Here is a 20,347-nt window from a genome sequence, read left to right as displayed (position 1 = left end):
TTACAGTCATTTCTGGTATAATCTTCACTACAAACACTGAGAATAGTATTTTATTTCTGGGACTGGAAGTAAATAAAAGAACAGTTTGGTTCAATCTTAGTTTGGTCATTGAGTATTTCTCATCTGCTTTATTTGCAGATCAAATTCTTTGGAGTGATATACTTTGGTTCCAGTTCAAATTGCTTCAACAAGAAGGTTTCTGAAAAGTCATTAGTTTGATTTGAAGTTCATTTTTAAAATAGTTAATATAAGTCTAGTTCCAATTTTTAAAAATTAAAATTAATTTAATACTTTGGGTAGAAATCCTTGTTGTGATCATTTATGATCTCACAGCATTAAATTAATGCCAATTAAATCATCGATTCTCTTTCTTAGCCCTTCCAACAAGATGAAAGTTGGCATTTCTGTCCAACCATTATTTTCAGCTTGAACCGAAGTACAAACTTAGTTACACAGCCTACTGTGCTCAAAGGGGACGGCTGCCACTCAGCCCCGGCAGAATGCAGCCCTGAGAGAATGTATGCTCCGTGTGGCCAGATCTCTCTCTTTATTTTGAAAAGAAGTTAGAAATATTTTTATGGGTATCCTGATTTTTAAATGTTGGCAAAATATTCCATTTTTTAAGAACTTTGTCTATGGGCTGATCAACACACATCAGTTAAGTCTCTTCTGTAACATTACTTTGTAAAGGTTAAAAGGTCTCAAGCTTCTCCAGATGCAAAATCTGAGTTTGGTTAAGTCTAGTTTTTCCACGCAATACAAATTTCAGACAAAGTCATTCTTTGACACACAGTGCCAATCCTAACAATAAATCATAATTTCATTCTCCTGCTTAGTTGAATATTTAAAATATTGACTATTCTTACCTCTTGCTACTTAAAGAAGCATGATGATAAATACAGAAGTCATTTAATCTACACTACCATATTTTTTTCCTCTTTTCCAAGTGAGAGGAGGGGAGATAGGCAGACTCTTGCATGTACCCCAACTGGGATCTAACAGCAACCCTTCTCTGGTGCCATGCTCTCAATGGAGCTATTTTTAGTGCCTGAGACAGAGGCTCCACAGACCTATCCTCAGCACCTGGGGCCAATGTGCTCAAGTCAATCAAGCCATGGCTGTGGGAGGAGAAGAGAAAAAAAGAAAAAGAGAGAAAGGGGAGAGGGTGAGGTTGAGAAGCAGATGGTCGCTTCTACTGTGTACCCTGATCAGGAATCAAACCCAGGACATCCTCACGCTGGGTAGACACTCTACCACTAAACCAACTGGCCAGGGCTACTGCACTATCATATGTTAACACACATTGACTAAGAAAATCCAGGTTAATGACCTAACTCCACTTATGGGAATATATCCAAGGAATCTTGAAACACTAATTCAAAAGAATATACATGCAATATATTCACGTGTAATAATCCAGTCAAAGAAAGATAAGAACCATATGATTTCATTTACATGTAGAATCTAATGAACAAAAAAACAAAATAGAAACAGACTCATAGGCATGAAGAACAGACGGACAGCTGTATGAATAGATGGGGATTGGAGGACTGAATGAAAAGGGTGAAGGGACTAAGCAAAGGAAAATAAAAACCTACAGCCTGCCAGGCACAGCAATGGCACAGTGCACAGAGCATTGGCCTAGGACGCTGAGGACCCAGGTTTGAAACCCTGAGGTTCCTGGCTTGAGCACGGACTCATCTGGCTTGAGCATAGCATCACTGGCTTGAGCATGAAATCATAGCTATGACCCCATGGTCGCTGGCTTGAGCCCAAAGATTGCTGGCTTAAAGCCCAAGGTTGCTGGCTTGAGCCCAAAGTTGCTGGCTTGAGCAAGGGGTCACTGGCTTGGCTGGAGACCCCCAGTCAAGGCACATAGGAGAAAGCAATCAATGAACAACTAAGGTGTTCCTATGAAGAATTGATGCTTCTCATCTCTCTCCCTCCCTATCTGTCCCTTTCCGTACCTGTCTCTCATTTGCTAAAAAAATATAAATAAAAAAACTTACAGACACAGGAAACAGTGTGGGGATTGCAGGAGGGAAAGGGGGTGGTGGAGAGATGGGGGATAGGTGGTGATAGAGGGAAACCTGACTTGGGGTGGTGAGCACACAATGCAATATACAAATGATGTGCTGTAGAACTGCATACCTGAAACCTGTATAATTTTATTAACTAATGTCACCCAATACATTCAATAAAAATGTTTTTTAAAAAGGAAGAGCCAGGTTAGTGGTAAGAAATGCCACGTATCTTCTGATTCTAACAATTAGAATTTATAATACGTTTTTTGCTTCTCCAAAATGAATCAGATAAGTTTTCACCAGAAACGATATGAAAAATGATGAAACATCATGATATCTTTATCAAGAAACACCTTGCTCACCATTAATTAGTATAGACAACTTTACCTACAACTTTGTGCAATGGTAAACTGCAATTATCAATATGCTAAGAGATGGTATTCTCTTCAGAAATAGTAGTTTGAAACAAAAAAAAATTTTTTAATTTAGCCCACATACAAAACTTACATAGTTACATGGGAGCAGTGGTGGGATTCAGCAGGTTTGCACCAGTTCAGTGAACCGATACCTAATTTTCTGTTCAGTTCAGCAAATCGGTTGTTAAAATGGCACTTGTAATTAGGGTTCTCTAAGGTGGGTACCTGGGCAGCCGCCCAATATGAAAATCACAAATTTATATTCCTGACTTTTTAATTTTCATCTGAGCAACAGTGTACTGTATTGTAAGAGCCCATAGTAATGTTCATCCCAACCACACAGCTGATGATGCTCAGATAAAAGCAAAGAAAATTGCAAGTGAAGACGCCAATCAAGAAGTAATATGGAGCCTGACCAGACGGTGGAGCAATGGATAGAGCATTGAACTTGGACACAGAGGACCGAGGTTCGAAACCCCAAGGTCACCGGCTTGAGCGCAGGGTCATCCAGCTTGAGCACGGGTTCACCAGCTTGAGCAAGGGGTCGCTGGCTTGAGCATGGGATCATAGACATGACCCCATGGTCGCTGGCTTGAGTACAAGGTCACTGGCTTGAGCAATAGGTCACTTGCTCTGCTGAAGCCCCCCAGTCAAGGCACATATGAGAAAGCAATCAATGAACAACTAAGTTATCACAACAAAGAATTGATGTTTCTCATCTCTCTTCCTTCCTGTCTGTCCCTATCTGCCCCTCTCTCTTTCTGTCTCTGTCAAAAAAAAAGTAATATGGAAATATCTTAAATAACAGTTTTATTGTTTTTTGTCAGGTATTATTTAATATTTTTTTATTCTAAAACTCTTATAATCAAGTTTTGTGTACCTCTTTTATTGTTCTTATTTAAGTATTAAATACATGAAATAATAAACAACCTTTAAGTACCTTTTTTTTATACTTAAAATAGTCATAAGGGCAGAGAACCGGTTGTTAAATTATTTGAATCCCACCACTGTATGGGAGGGAGAATATAAATAAATATTCAAGTAACATGCAAAGAATGACAAAAAGATAATCAGGTAAAATAAAGATAATGAGAATCTATCTATAAATTAACTACCAGATGCCATATAGTTTTTATAAAAGTTGGCCCTTCTGTTCTCAGTGCAAACTTTGATGATTTCAAGATCAAGGCAATAAGTATACACATTAAATTAAACAAGTATTAAATTTTGATGAAATTATGCCATTCAGATGGACAATATTTACAGGAAGAAAAACTTTTGGGTAAAAAAAGAACAACAACAAGGTAACCGCCACAGAAACACCCTGCCTGCGAACATCACCATTAGCTTATCCAGACCCTGCCCTTCTACCTTCCCCCCCCATGTGTGCATTCGCCATTTCTCTGCATCTCTTTTAGGATGCAGGGGCTGGGCTTAAAGTGGGTATATTTACCAATTATAATGCCCTATGTCCAGTTCTAAAAAAATGCTAATGAAATGAAAGTGAAACTATGATAAAACCTTTTTTCATTATTGATAAATTTTATGTAACCGTGTTAACCTTGTTCTCTATGACTAACAGGAGAATAGAGATCTGCAACATGAAAATCACAAGATTATGGATTCCTCCTAATGTTTGGTACAATATTGACCTAAAAAAGCAGAATTTTCACAACTGAATCTAACGGGAGGTCATGGTATCTTTTATCATGGGACTATAGAAAAAAAGATCAGAAAGAAGCTAGACAGATCATCCAATTTAAATATCAAGTTTGCAAGCAGTTTTTAGCTACACACCTTATAGATATCCACAGAAAGCTATATTTATGCAGTATGAGCATACTGTTTCCAAAAAGACAGGAAACATGCAGCTGTCACATAGCAGAAACTGATTTACCAGTATATTCTTAGTTAATAAACCAGTAGACATTTGCAAATTCCTTTTCAGGTGACTAAAAATAACCAGAAAACCTATTTTCATCCATGTACTAAACACAAAAGGTATATGGGATTATTTGTTTATATTGCCTATTCCAAAACAAGGTCATATTTTCACTCAAATATTAGCCAATTATAAACTACACATGCTTTACTCAGATACATACCATTCTTTATGTTTAGGTTTTTTGGCCAATTAATATTGTATTAGTAAAGAATGAAAAGTTTCAGGATTAATGGGCTTTAACCAATAAGTTCCAGCAGAGTTAGCCAGAAAACATTTTTACTAGGTCCAAGTGAAGTATGTTTCATTCATTAATACAGAACCACAGGGCATACTTAGGCACCAGAGGCTCAATTACCTAAAAAGAGTTCCTAGGAAAACAAAAAACTTTCCATTTTCATTCTGTAACTGCTCTTAACGACAGAAAGTATTCTTTCTTTTCTGGCATTCTCCCTTTTCTCTCTACCTCAGGACATATTTACAGATGCACTGGCTGCTTTACAGGCATGCTAAAAGTTCTTACTGTGGTTGATCAAAGTTGGAATGCCTGAGGAAATTACTCAACTTAGACAGTCCAGAATTACAGCTAGCCAAATCGTTACAGTGCTCTACTTTAAACATGTGTTAAAGTAATATTTTAGCTATCCTGGAAGCAAGTTGAGAGAACATTTGTTTGCATCACACTGTGAACACTTGAGTCAAATATAGTATGTTGAATACCCAATTTTAATATCTGTGACAGTTCATTTTTTTAAATGTTCAACTACACACAAAAAAAACATACTTTATGTTTAAAAAATAAAAACTCTCACACACAGCAACATATATATGAGGAACTAAAACTGCTTACGATCTTCTTGAAGCATCCAAGCTCTTCTGGAAAAGTCAGAACAGAATGTTGATATTTGCTCATTAGAGCATTTGTTGATCTGGCATATAAAGTCTGTCAAAAACGAAACCATATTTTTCTCTAATTTATTATTTAAAATCTTTTAATAGAAAAGCACTGCACATCTGTCCTTGTCTCCTTTCTATTATCAATCTGCCTAATTTTCAAAGAAACATAGGCTAAAATTAAGCAGAAAAATGACATCACAGCAGTTTATTTTCATTTTGTTTTAATTGAAAGACACAGGTTTGCAGTACAAAGAGTTACTTGTCAAAGAAAACACAAATCTCTAGAATTAAATATTGGCTTCAATAGACTTGCACATCTGAAATAGTTTTAAACCTTATTTTAGTTGGATTCTTTATGATGTCCAGGAAGAGCTTAGCACACACGGTACCTGAAATTGTCTTTTCCACATGAGCTCTAATAGAAAAGACAAATGTAGCTGTTTCTCTAGCAAAGCTACGTTTGGCATCCACTTACACTTCTCTTCAACCTAAATAATTACACCTTTTAACCATGTTGACAATAATATGAAAATATCACTCAAAAAAATCACAACAGACCATGGAATTACAATAACTTAAACCATCCTTCTATCGTGAGGTGAGGACATGGTCAGAATGGGGAAAGGGGAAATTACTAACTTCTAAGTAGTAACTTATAACTATGCTTTTCATTAAAAGACTTCCAACCCACCAGAAAATGTTAACATCTGCACATAATCCAAGAGAAGAAAATATATAAGTTCTTCACTTTGAATTTTCTGAGAAGTCTAATAAGTGTTCTAGTGTCGACGCCCCGTGTTACGGTATATACGTGTCATGAACTGTCAGGAAATGTGTGCCCCGTGCAGGAGGCTGGGCCCCGAGTGAGAGTGACTGCCAGTAATAACTCCCTGGCAGCTGGAATGGCCAAAGAACTTCTGTCAACTGGGATGCCTAGGATTCTATTTTAAGCTGCCTGCTCTGCTACGGTGAGATACAATCCCTCATTACTGTAACACTTAGGTAAAGACTACTTCCCACATAAAAATTAGATAGAGAGAAAGAATGACCGGGGGGAAAAAAAGGTTTATTCTGCTTTGGAGCAGGATATGATCTTGATGGGCCCTAAAAACTGTATCACTTTCTCATTTCGTTCCAGATTCTGAATAAAGGCCTGGGTTTGAAAGATGGACGAAAACTTAAAATCTAAAGGCAGTTTTTCAGATTGACCTTCATGACATCAGCCTGTGATTTTGCTGAACACAGAAAACTCTTCTTAGCCTAGCTCCTTAATTAACCAGAGCAAAAAAAAAAAAAGAAAGAGAATTAGATTATAAAATTGATGCCCCACATGATACACACACACACACACACACACAATATGATTTAATAGTCACAACACTATATATCCAACAGCCAATGAATCTAATATCTCTATTAATATAGGACAAAAAGACATTTACATTTAATCCTCAAAGGCAAATTGCTTTCACATAGCTAAAACTCAGGATTACCACCAACTCTACCACATTGCCAAATGTAGTTTAAGTAGCTGAAAAGTTCATTTCAAAATGTAATATATTCTCTAAGAGTAACAACTACCAGAGCAAAGTAAGGGCTCACACATAAAACTACATGTCCCTTAGGAACCACTATGTCTGTCTGGTTTTGGACCACATCTTCTAATAGACTCAGTCAAGATGCCTACAGCTCATCAAGACATGGTGAGAACGGGGGACCATCAGTACAAAGAAAAACTGGTAAGTTCTGTACTTCAATGTTTTGACCTGGTCAAAAACTAATACACAGTGCTAATGCACTGAAAAATTAGTCTAGAGAATGTAATAATTGATTCAGTTTTCTTTTTAGTTAAAAAACAAATGGAAAGGAAAAACAAAAATCACTGCTTTTCCACTAAGCAAGTACTTTGTGCTAGAGAGCATGTTTAATTTTTAGGGTCTGGGAAAAAGAGCAGATGTACCTAATGTGTTAACACAAACAGTAAGTTACAAGTTGCCCCTTAGTATAAAAGGCAAGAATCAGCATCAGTACTCAAAAGGGTTTTAAAAAGAGTGTAACTTACTTTTACCGTCCCAGGCTAACTGGGCTCTGTCTGGTGCTTCTTTGTCTGCACATGGCCACCCACAGCCTGTCTTCTAATTAAATCAATGCTCTAGCAGCAGAACAAGCAAACAAGTTGCCTCCATCTGCGTACAGCTCCTCAGGACACATTTCCCTTGGTCAGAAGGTGGAATTTCTTGGGAGAGGTGATTTTCTCTGCCTCTTCACAAGAAGAACATGGACACTTGGCTGGATGCAACTCCATGAAGTGTAACTGTGTGTGTACACCTCAAAAAAATAAAACAAAAAAATGCAGAGAAACATAAAGACTCTATAAACAGCAGGAATACACAGAAATACTGAAGCACCACTGGAAACACACTAAACAGACAGGCAAATAGGGTCTTTGAATAAAATAATCAATGATACAAAGTTGGGAAAAAAATAAAAAGAAAAAAAGCATCTAAAGTAAAAACTCAGATTTCATGCAATGAAAACATTTTAAGTATCAAAAAAGGAAAAAGGTAAAACTCCTTGCTTCACATGCATAAAAGCAGGACCTCTTCCCATCACAGAGGATAAGAGGTATTACCAATAGAAGAGAAAAGTGAGCCTTCCAAAGGCAGCAGGTCTAGAATCAGACTCATCAGTCACACTACGGTTAACGGGCACTTGTGAGCTAAATGCATCAAGCTGTCTTTCCAAGATGTTCAGCCCGACAACAAAGGGGGGGAGGAAACAAGGAACCACTGAAATGCTCAGCTACCCTCTGCTTATGAAAAGATGATTTCTGAAAAAGAAAAAAAAGCCTGACCAGGCAGTGGAGCAGTGGATAGAGCAGGCAGGGATGGCCAACAGACGGCCCGGCCCACATAATGAGTTTATGTGGCCTGTGATTATATTTGTAATATTCTCCACTAATTAAAATCTCAGCTACTCAGAAGAGGAAGCGTCTTTGATTATTGGAAATCGAGATATTTAAGAAGATAGTGATACGTGGAAAAGAATTCCGTGTGTGACTAATCTAGGGTTAACTTCCAATAATTGGTCAAATGGATTTGCAATACTTCTTTATTTTTAAAAAAAAATTCCATTATAAAGATTTACAACTTTTGTACTTGTCTGTACTCCATATGAACTGTTTGACATTTAGCGGCGATGTGAAACCCACATTCTTTAAGGTGGAGTTTGCCAGTGCGCACCCAAGGTCAAACAATTCGTTATTTTTGTGGTCAAGTGTGCTGAATCAAGTGGAATTGTAGCATAGACAATAGCTGCAGTTGATAACTGAAAATGTATCCAAGCTGTTTGTAAAACAAAATAATTGTTTTATTTGCGATATAATCCCTTCAAGCTCATTCTATTAATTAAATATTGTTTCAATTGATTGCGATACAGTTTGGATATTTATATGGTATGTAATTATATTTTTATTAAAATAATATTGTATATTAAAATTTTTTCCATTCATCTATTCATAAACAAATTACATAATAAAATTTTGTTTACTTAAACAAATCGTTTTTGTATTTAACATTTTTTAAGTTTAATATTTCATCTGGCCCGTGAAAAAATTTTTCTTTCTAATCTGGCCCAGGGGCAAAACCTGTTGGCCACACCTGGGATAGAACAGAGGACCCACGTTCGAAACCACGAGGTTGCCAGCTTGAACACAGGGTCACCAGTTTGAACAAGGGGTCACTAGCTTGAGCTTAGGATCATAGACATGACCCCATGGTTGCTGGCTTGAGCCCAAAGGTTGCTGGATTGAAGCCCAAGGTTACTGGCTTGAGCAAGGGGTCACTCACTCACCTGGAGCCCTCCAGTCAAGGCACATATGAAAAAGCAATCAATGAACAACTAAGGTGACGCAACGAAGAATTGATGCTTCTCATCTCTCACCCTTCCTGTCTGTCTGTCCCTATCCATCCCTTTCTCTGTCTCTGTCAGAAAAAAAAAGCAGACAAATGGAAATACTCATTAATTTCTTAACCTCCTAAATAAGCATAAATGACTGTAAAGCAAATGCCCCTACTTTTTTTGCAATTAGAAACAAACATTAAGTGGAAAAAGGAGCAGTATGTGGTTAAGCATCTACTCACAAAGAAATCCCACAAGTGAACCTGCTACAGGTTTGGTGAGCGAAATGGGGATCACGTCAGCCCTTGCCATTCAACGTTCCCTTCCAAACTAGATATGCCTATATGACAGCAAGCCCCATCCTCTCTATGACCACTGAGCATTTCAAGGACTAGCAGTCCTGAGGTGCTCTCTCCCTGAGGTACACCAAGAATTCCAGCCAGAAGTACACAGCCCAGTGAAGTGGGTGGGGCCTAACCCTGCTGCTGCACAGAGGGGCCCAGCCCTGACTCACTAACAACCTACTACCTAACAGTGATGACATTCTGAAGATTCCTACTGTACAGAAATACAGAGAGCTGGCTCTGGGTATGGAGGATATAGAGATACAGATAAATATATAATAGTATTATATAATATAATATAAATATATAATAATACCTACTTTTTGTTTCTCATAGCCCAACTATCAGCCATCTGGATAAAAAGTTACTTCTTAAAAGATTTTCCTAGAGTTCATAAGTATGCATTATACTGGATTCTATAGAGTTCAAAGGACAATAGACTATTTTTAACAGACAGATATAAAAACTTGTGCCCAAAAGCATCTTCTCTTTAAATGCCAAAGCATTTGGACAATAAATTAAGTTTCAACCATGAATTACCACCTCCCCTGGCCATAGGGAGCCTTTAATCATGGATCAAGTTAACAAAAGAACAGAAGCGTCCACTTAAGCACCATGAATTCGACAAAACATGTTTAATAAAGGAGCCTGTGCAATTTGCCTTTCACTATATGAAATGCAAAAGCCGGCCCTGGCCGGTTGGCTCAGCGGTAGAGCGTCGGCCTAGCGTGCGGAGGACCCGGGTTCGATTCCCGGCCAGGGCACACAGGAGAGGCGCCCATTTGCTTCTCCACCCCTCCGCCGCGCTTTCCTCTCTGTCTCTCTCTTCCCCTCCCGCAGCCAAGGCTCCATTGGAGCAAAGATGGCCCGGGCGCTGGGGATGGCTCTGTGGCCTCTGCCTCAGGCGCTAGAGTGGCTCTGGTCGCAACATGGCGATGCCCAGGATGGGCAGAGCATCGCCCCCTGGTGGGCAGAGCATCGCCCCTGGTGGGCATGCCGGGTGGATCCCGGTCGGGCGCATGCGGGAGTCTGTCAGACTGTCTCTCCCTGTTTCCAGCTTCAGAAAAATGAAAAAAGAAAAAAAAAAAAAAAAAAAAAGCCATACCTATCACCATTTTTAATGCAGAGTATTCTACCTACCAAAATAACCAGCTTTCAAAATGAATTAACCAAAATCTCCCAAAGGCTAGCTACATCAAGATCTTCAAAATCTCAGACAGATTCACAACTTTTCTCATACAAGATTACAAATAATCGCTCAAAAGTTTCTCATCCATAGTTTATCTATTATTCTTTACTAGAACTTTTTAACCAGGCCTCAGTGCTTTCTTAAAATATATATATTGATGTACATGGGAGCTTCAATAATTATTTTATTATGAGTACTAGTTTATTTTTTACCAGAATCTATTAAACTTTTTTGCGTTAGTAGAGATATCATGACTCACCCAGATCTATATCCCATTTCCTCAAAGAAGAAACTTGTATCAGAAGCTCTACCATGCAAGGTATGCAAAATTATCTTTAAGATTTTAAATCCACCACTACCTGAACAAAAAATATTTCAAAAGCAGCCATGAAAGCAACTGTCTTCTAAATGCATAGCCCTAGCTATGAAGATAAAATTATTTCACAATATTTAACTTCTCTACTGTGAGTGAAATCAGAGTTGCACTATCCAGTGGATATGTCTCTTTCCTATCAGGTACAAAGATAATCTCAAAAAAGCTATAAATAGCTAACTGAAACAATGGGACCAAATCAAATTAGAATACATTATTAAAATATAATCTATAAACTGACCTTTGTATTTCCTTCCCCATATTTTGAAGATAAACAAAATGCACAAAGCATCAAATCATTTTCATGCTTGACTGTGGTGGCGCAGTGGATAAAGCCTCGACCTGGAGCACTGAGGTCACTGGTTAGAAACCCCGGGCTTGTCTAGTCATGGCACATATGGGAGTTGATGCTTCCTGCTCCTCCCCCACCCATCTCTCTCCTCCTACCTTCTGCCACCTCTCTAAAATAAATAAATGAACTTTTTTAAAAAATCATTTTCATTTCTACACTGCAAAACACCTCTCCTATGGGAGTGGTCACCTCCATCCCAAAACCCCAAAGGGAGAAGCTAGTCAGATTAATAGCAGAAACGTATGCACTCAACTGATCTCCCTTATTTAAATGAAAGAAATACCCACTCTGGCACCCAGAAGTGGTAGTCTTAGGAAAACACCACTTGTCTGTACTGGCAGACAAGACACATGAAACTACACAAGGTAATCGGTTTCCAAGAAAAGCTAAAGCATGATGTGTCTAGGTGGACTGTATTAAGTATATAGGCCACCTAGAGACATCACTTTTTATTGTAATCCAATATATAAACTTTCTTTTCTTTCACTTTGTCTCTTCCTCCTCCATAACTTCAAGTTGAGATCAGTAAATTTTTTACTATTTGGGTAAGTGCAAATTTTCATATTTTTTAAAGTTCAAAGCCACATATACCTTTTGGCCATTAGAGACCATTAAAACCATTTTAGTCAGTTCAATTCAGTCAGTAAAGTGTTCAAAAAATTCAAACTGATTTTTGTTGTGTGTAAGTGAAATGTAACAGGCAAATTTTAAAAGTACAGTTTCATTTCAGTCAAAAAGTAATGCCAAAGTCAAAAAGAAAAGGTATGATGATTGTCCACATCTAGTCAATAATTAGGACAAGATTGAATAGAGTAAATTAAGACTCTTACTGAACAGATTGATGAAAACTAAAGATAAGTATTTACTCTCAATAAACGTAACAGTACAAATCAGACTGTCTGGGACTTTTCAGTAGATTGAAATTACTCTATATTGTTGCTTATATTTCCCCAAATACATAAAATTTTATAATTTGATTTTCATATATCTTTCCATTGACATAAACTATTATAGTACTTCAGCTGAACTCCAGCTGAAAAGTCACCCTGCTTAGAGATGATGCATCACAGCTCTGCAAGGCAACTGAAACTGCAGGGGGCACAAGAGCATGACTTTCAACACAATTCTCAAGACTCAGGAAAGTTCTCCCAGGGAAGCCTTCGCCTTTAAACTATAACATATATTTCAATTAAAGACTCCACATAAAAATGAATTTTTAAAGATAATTCATTGACATTCTTCTCCAAATTTAATAATTAAAGGTAAGAAAGTATGCTAACCTCACTCAGGACAGAATTCTATGCTACCATTATCCATATAACAATAAAAATAATAAAATATTGTATATATTTCTTTAAAAAAAAAAAACCTTCACCCTGGCCAGTTGGCTCAGCGGTAGAGCGTCGGTCTGGCGTGCTGGGGACCCGGGTTCGATTCCCGGCCAGGGCACATAGGAGAAGCGCCCATTTGCTTCTCCACTCCCCCCCCCCCTCCTTCCTCTCTGTCTCTCTCTTCCCCTCCTGCAGCCAAGGCTCCATTGGAGCAAAGATGGCCCGGGCGCTGGGGATCGCTCCTTGGCCTCTGCCCCAGGCGCTAGAGTGGCTCTGGTCGCGGCAGAGCGACGCCCCGGAGGGGCAGAGCATCGCCCCCTGGTGGGCAGAGCATCGCCCCTGGTGGGCGTGTCGGGTGGATCCCGGTCGGGCGCATGCGGGAGTCTGTCTGACTGTCTCTCCCCGTTTCCAGCTTCAGAAAAAAGAAAAAAGAAAAAAGAAAAAAAAAAACCTTCATTTCCACACTCTTAAAAAACACAGGTTATCATTCAATATTATAAAGTTCACTTACTTATGTGTAACATAGTATTCCAAAATGTATTTTAAATAGTTTTTTTAAGTATAAATAAGGAAACTTTTAAAAATAGGATTAATATAATATATCACAGGGGGAAAATATACTGAAATATGCAACATGATATAAGTATGACTTGGGGAAATTAAAGTTATTCTCAAATGAAAAATAAAAGGAAAACTAAATCTTACTCAGTTCTGCGCTCATGGCTGCCATTCCAGTATATCCCCCTGCTCTTCATTAACCTTTCTTCCCCAGACCCACAGGGACCCCACAACCGCAACCTCAGCTCATCTCGGGAAACCACCTTCTGCACAAAGGAGAGTGATTTGCGATTAACAAATGAATTAAATTAGATGAAGCTTTCCTTGTGTGAATGTGCTGAGTCAAGGTTGTTCAGTGGTAAGTATACATCAATCTTTCTTGCACTTCTTTTCCCTTTTATCCACAATATATAAGTAATCTTCCTTTCATACTATAAAGCTTGTCGTTAATAGTTACAAAATATTCACTTCATATATGCCTTTTCCAAAGCACCTCATAATAGTAATTAATAATTTCCAATAGTTATAAAGTGTTTATTATGAACCACACACTGTTCTGAGTGACTGTCAGGTGAACTCAGTCATCACAACTCTGTAGGGCAGGGATTACCCCCAGATTATAAACAGAAAAACTGGATCAAGGAGAGATTGTGTGGTTCCCAGAGATACATGGCTAATGACTGGTAGAGCTAGCATCAGTTACAATAGGAGATCACATATCTCGAAGTCAAATGCCTCAAGGACCAAACTACAACAGAACTGGTTCCCACTACATCTGTTTACCTTCCTTGACTAAGCCAAACTGAAAACGTTAATGGGAAAGATTAAAATCTATAAGGCATGATCAAAAGTGCAGCTTCACAATGAAGGAAGAGAAGAACATACAGAAAACATGGCTAAGACTCTTGGCAAACTCCTGGGCAATTCTCACAGGGAAAAGCAACGCCTGGCATGATAGGATCTGTGCCCTGATATGAGAGCTTAAACACAAGGACCTCAATCCAGTCCATTTAGGAAGATCTGCTCCATCTCCTGAAACTCATCACTATTTTATCTTTCTGTCTTATTTGATTTCCCAAGTAGTCTTCTCAACCAAAAAACTATTTGTTCACTATAACCTTCTAAACTGACTTACACAAATCTATCCACTCTAAGTCTGAGCACAGAAGTTGGTCCTCTGAAGGACCCAACATTCCCTGGACAAACTCACTGTCAAGGTTCCATGCTAAGGGAACTAAGAAATCTTCACTCTGGAGTACAAAGAATTACAGCAAACCTGAGTGCCTCCCCACTGAATTCTCCGGTGGCTGCAGTTAACTGGAGGCCAACCTAACAACCACACTGAACAAGACATACTTCACAGAGCATAGCGTCAGAATACATATTGCACCATCAGGCTGCTAAGGAAACTTGCCCTTCCACTTTAGACAAGATCAGGCACATTCCGGGTGGGATGGCTGTACATCCTTCCACTTTAGACACTTCTAAACAGTTGGAAATGTGTTTTCTAAACATGTATTACTTTGGAGTGAGTTAACTTCAGGAATTTTCCTACAAAAAATATGGAGGAAATATAAATACCCAATAACATTAGTAGCCAGTAACTTCTGTATTTATGAATCTCACAAAACAGGGCAAAAAAGGAATTTAACAAACTTTCAGAGAAGTCCTCCAATTAAAAACAACCTAACAATATCATAGGCTTCTTCACAACTTTGTTAATATTGTTGGTAAAAACTGGTCATATACTTGATGGTTGACTAACTTAACAATTTTATGTCATTTAAGAAACAAATATTTTAAATAAAACATAGAGAAAAGAAATACCTCAAGTTCCACCAGAGCTGCAGTCACTGCATCTGTCGCAAGAGCACCAGCCTGTAGCTTTTCAATTGCCTGTGAAACCAAGGGGAGAGATATTCATTGTAAAAACCCAACTTCTTGAAAACATAGGCAGTAAATAAAACCTCAGACATTCCTCATAGCAATATGTTTTCTGATATATTTCCTCAGACAAGACAAACAATAGAAAAGATATGCAAATAGGATTATATCAAACTAAAAAGTAATTGCATAACAAAGGAAACCATCAACAAAATGAAAAAACAGCCTGACCATGCTATGACGCAGTAGATAGAGCATCAGACTAGGACACAGAGAACCCAGGTTCAAAATCCCAGAGTCGCTGGCTTGAGCATGGGCTCAGCAAGCTTAGGCACAGGGTCTCTGGCTTGAGTGGGGGATCATAGACATGACCCCATGGTTGCTGGCTTGAAGCCCAAGGTTGCTGGCTTGAGCAAGGGGTCACTCACTTCTGCTGTAGACCCCCCCTACCCCCCGTCAAAGCACATAAGAGAAAACAATCAATGAACAACTAAGGAAATGCAAAGAGGAATGGATGCTTCTCCTCTCTTCCTTCCTGCTTGTCTGTCCCTATATGTCCCCTCTATCTTTTTGTCTCTGTCACAAAAAAGAAAAAAGAAAAACAACTACTGAATAGAAGGACATATTTGCCAATGAGGCATCTGATAATGGGTTAATATCCAAAATTTATAAATAACTTTAAAATATCAACACCAAAAAACCAATCCAATTAAAAAACTGGGCAAAGGATCTGAATAGACATTTCTCCAAAGAGAACATATAGATGGCAAATAGACTTATGAAAATATATTCAACATGGCCCTGGCCAGTTGGCTCAGTGGTAGAGCGTCAGCCTGGCGTGTGGATGTCCCAGGTTCGATAACCGTTCAGGGCACACAGGAGATGCACCCATCTGCTTCTCCACCCTTCCCCCTCTCCTTTCTCTCTATCTCTCTCCTTCCCTCCCGCAGCCAAGGCTCCATTGGAGCAAAGTTGGGCCAGGCGCTGAGGATGGCTCTATGGCCTCCACCTAAGGCTCTAGAATAGCTCTGGTTGCAATGGAGCAGAGGCCCCAGATGGGCAGAATATCGCCCTCTAGTGAGCTTTCCAGGTGGATCTTGGTCAGGGCACATGCAAGAGTCTGTCTCTGTGCCTCCCAGCTTCTCACTTCAGAAAAAATAAGAACTAAAAAGATGCTCAACAACACTAAATTATCAGAAAAATGCAAATTAAAACTACAATAAGACATCACCTCACACCTGTCAGAATGGCTACCATCAATAAATCAACAAATAAGTGCTGGCGAAGATGTAGAGAAAAGGGAACCTCCCTTCATGCACTATTAGTGGGGACTCTATTGTGGAAAAAAAATATGGAGTTACCTCAAATAATTAAAAATGGAACTGCTTTATGACCCAGCAATCCCACTTCTGGGAATTTATCCAAAAAAACACAAAACACTAATTTGGAAGCATATATGTACCTCTATGTTCACTGCAGTATTATTTATAATAGCCAATATTTGGAAGCAGCCCAGGTGTCCATCAGGAATTGAGTGGATTAAAAAGCTACAGTACATGTATACAATGGAATAATATTCAGCCATAAAGGAAAAAATGGAAATCTTAGCTTTTGCTAAGATGGGTGGACCTGGAGAGCATTAGGCTAGTGAAATAAGCCAGTCAGAGAAAGACAGGTACCATACAATGTCACTCGTATGTGGAATCTAACAAACAAAATGAACTAACAAGCAAAATAGAGACAGACTCATACATAGAGAGCAGGCTGACAGCTGTCAAAGTGCAGGGAACTGAACAGGGGGAGTGGAGGGATTGATCAAAAAAGAAGAAGAAAAGGTAAAAAAGCACTCATGGACAGGAACAACAGTGTGGTGATTGTCAGGGGTTGGGGTGGAGGAGAGGTGGAGGTGGGTACAGTGGGGATGGACAAAGATTTGACTCAGGGTGGTGAACACACAATATACTGTACAGACAATGATGCAGAACTGCCCACCTGAAACCCGTATACTTCTGTTAACCAGTGTCACCCCAATAAATTCAATAAAAAGGAGGGGAAAAAAGTAAAACCACAACTTCTCAAACATACCCAAAAACTTTCCAAAGGCTTAAAGAAGTATAAAGGACATTTAGAGTTAATAAAAAATGACCACTATGTCTATTCTATACTTTAAGATATAAACTACCTAGATTTACAACAAGCAAGTATTTATTATATTCAGGATAATTTATGATATAGCTTACTTAATATTCAAACTAAGACAAAAAAATAGCCACTAAATGCAAAGTGCAAGAAATTTAGTAAGTGAAAGAAATTTATTCATCACAGTGCAATTCAAATAGCTAGACATTATATGAATCCAGATTGGTTCAAATAGCCTGACAATTCATATTTTATACAGACAATTGAATCTCAGGCTAAACTCCTAATTTTTCTTCCCACTGTTACTACTCTCCCCACCTCTACCTATTAAAAGAAACAGTGACTCCAAATCACAGAGGCATTTCAGAATCCTCAGATGGAAACAAACATTTTACAAAAGAAGTTTATTCATTATATAAATTGAGGAAGCTGTTATATACTCCAAATGTATTAGGTTTCTAGGACTATAGAAGTTCTTTATTAATAAAACATTTTTCAGATAATAAAAAGATTTCACACTTTGAAAATAAGGTAAAAAAAATAAAAGAGCTTAGAGAACTTTTAGCTTCATTATATTAGAAAAAATCCCTATAACACAATGTTCTTATTAATGAGATTTCATTTGTAAGGAAAAGCTTGGACCTCTGATAAAGTATAATCTTTCTTTTAAATGATATGTAAATATAAATCAAAAGAGCTGAGAGACTGGCCCTGGCTGGTTGGCTTAGTGGTAGAGCGTCAGCCTGGCGTGCATAAGTCCCGGGTTCGATTCCCGGCCAGGGCACACAGAGAGGCGCCCATCTGCTTCTCCACCCCTCTCCCTCTCCTTCCTCTCTCTCTCTTCGCCTTCCGCAGCCAAGGCTCCATTGGAGCAAAGATGGCCCAGGCGCTGAGGATGGCTCCATGGCCTCTGCCTCAGGCACTAGAATGGCTCTGGTCACAACAGAGCGACACTCCAGATGGGCAGAGCATCGCCCCCTGGTGGGCGTGCCAGGTGGATCCCGGTCAGGCGCATGCGGGAGTCTGTCTTGACTGCCTCCCCGTTTCCAACTTCAGAAAAATACAAAAAAAAAAAGAGCTGAGAGACTAATTTACTTGATATACAATACCCAATTAATATTCTATTTAAATAAAAGTAAATGAAAGTTTTCACAAGATTATATAGTCAGGATCAAAATAAAAGCAAACAATATGTCTTCTGATTCCATTCCTGATTCCACATTAAATATTCAACAATTCAGCAAAACCTCAAAAACCAAAGAGAAATAAAGTTCAACCGAGTACAAGGGCAAAGCTAACTTAGGAATGACAACAAATTTCTAAGATACAAACTATGTGATGAAAAACAGAAAGAAAATATACAGGAAAATCTCCCTAAGAAAAGTACCCATTTTCACTTCTTGATATTTTTTTCTTCCCCTTTGCAAATATTAAAAGATATATTTTTATCTGCCCATAATTCCAAAAATATAGACATTAATCTGAGGAAGAAAGATCTAAGCATGATTTGAAGAATAAAAAAATACAAAACAAAACCAAAACAAGACCTCACAAATATGAGAAAAATTATTTTATGGTCCAAACCAAATAATATCTTATAAATCAAGCCTTACAATTTTGAATTTTGGCCTGACCAGGCGGTGGTGCAGTGGATAGAGCATCAGACTGGGATGCGGAAGACCCAGGTTCAAGACCCCAGGTCGCCAGCTTGAGCGCGGGTTCATCTGGTTTGAGCAAAAGCTCACCAGCTTGGACCCAAGGTCGCTGGCTCGAGCAAGGGGTTGCTCAGTCTGCTGAAGGTCCACAGTCAAGGCACATATGAGAAAGCAATCAATGAACAACTAAGGTGTTGCAACGAAAAACTGATGATTGATGCTTCTCATCTCTCTCCGTTCCTGTCTGTCCCTATCTATCCCTCATTCTGACTCTCTCTCTCTCTGTCTCTGTGTAAAAAAGAAAAAGAAAAATTTGAATTTCGGCCCTCGCTCAGTAGATAGAGCACTGGCCGAACATGTGGACATCCCAGGTCCAATCCCCAGTCAGAGCACAAGTGAAGCAACCATCTGCTTCTCTCCCCCTCTCTCTTCCCCTTCTCTCTCTTCCCCTCCCACAGTCAGTAACTTCATTGGTTCAAGGGTCGACCCAGGCACTGAGGATGGCTCAGCTGTTCCGAGTGCATTGGCCCCAGACAGGGGCTGCCAGGTAGATTCTGGTCGGGGGCACATGCAGGGGTCTGTCTCACTATCTCCCTCCTCTCACTTAAAAAAAAGAAAAAGAAAAATTTTTTTAATTTCAAGGAAAAGCTGCTTTACAGTGAAAACTGAAATGTATGTATCATACCTTTTGACAAGCTCGTTTGCATACATGTTTATATTCCTTGGCTTTGGATTCAGAATGATAACCTGCACCTGTAGTGGAACAAACCAACCAATTATTAGTATTCATTAAAATGTCAGAAAACTTGCTTATATATGTAGCTCATACAAACTGATGCTCTCCTAGTGACAACATTATTGTCTTAACTGTCTAATGCTTGTAGCTTCTTTCTCCACAATAACCCTTTTTCTTTTTTTATTTATTCATTTTAGAGAGGAGAGGGAGAGAGAGAGAGAAGAGACAGAGAGAGAGAGAAGGGGGGAGGAGCTGGAAGCATCAACTCCCATATGTGCCTTGACCAAGCAAGCCCAGGGTTTTGAACCGGCGACCTCAGCATTTCCAGGTTGACGCTTTATCCACTGCGCCACCACAGGTCAGGCCACCATAACCCTTTTTAATACCATGTCTTATCTTCTTTTTCAAATGCTATTTTCCTGGGCACTAGAAATAGCTCATGTCTCCAAAGAGATTTCACCAAGGTCATCTCCTTTTGAATAACTTCTCTCCAAAGTCAGGAGTCTTTTGGCCTGGAGTTAATAACCCAGGGAGTGTCAGGAAAAAGAGTCCCTTCAAGTTATTCTCTGTTGACCTTCAGAAAGCACCTGCAATTTGGGAATCCAGA

The 20,347-nt window shown here is 38.9% G+C and overlaps 1 protein-coding gene across 4 annotated transcripts in view; it reads right to left on the bottom strand.

The window, feature by feature from the left end:
• Positions 1-20,347, bottom strand: part of TASP1 (taspase 1) — a 314,709-nt gene that overhangs the window by 273,504 nt on the left and 20,858 nt on the right. For 3 of the 4 annotated variants that reach the window (XR_010751729.1, XM_066387123.1, XM_066387124.1), the window contains exons 3-4: positions 19,690-19,757; positions 15,154-15,222 (exon numbers count right to left, since the gene is read on the bottom strand). Coding sequence is in view for 2 of the 4 variants with exons in the window: in XM_066387123.1 (XP_066243220.1) it covers positions 15,154-15,222; positions 19,690-19,757 (137 nt within the window). In the remaining 2 variants the exon portion in view is untranslated. Of the gene's footprint in view, positions 1-7,341; positions 7,608-15,153; positions 15,223-19,689; positions 19,758-20,347 lie in introns of those variants that run through there. The other variant, XM_066387125.1, reaches the window with a different exon arrangement.

The sequence above is a fragment of the Saccopteryx leptura genome, chromosome 5 (assembly GCF_036850995.1).
Source record: "Saccopteryx leptura isolate mSacLep1 chromosome 5, mSacLep1_pri_phased_curated, whole genome shotgun sequence".
Classification (NCBI taxonomy): domain Eukaryota; kingdom Metazoa; phylum Chordata; class Mammalia; order Chiroptera; family Emballonuridae; genus Saccopteryx; species Saccopteryx leptura.
This window is presented reverse-complemented; position numbering and strand designations above follow the sequence as displayed.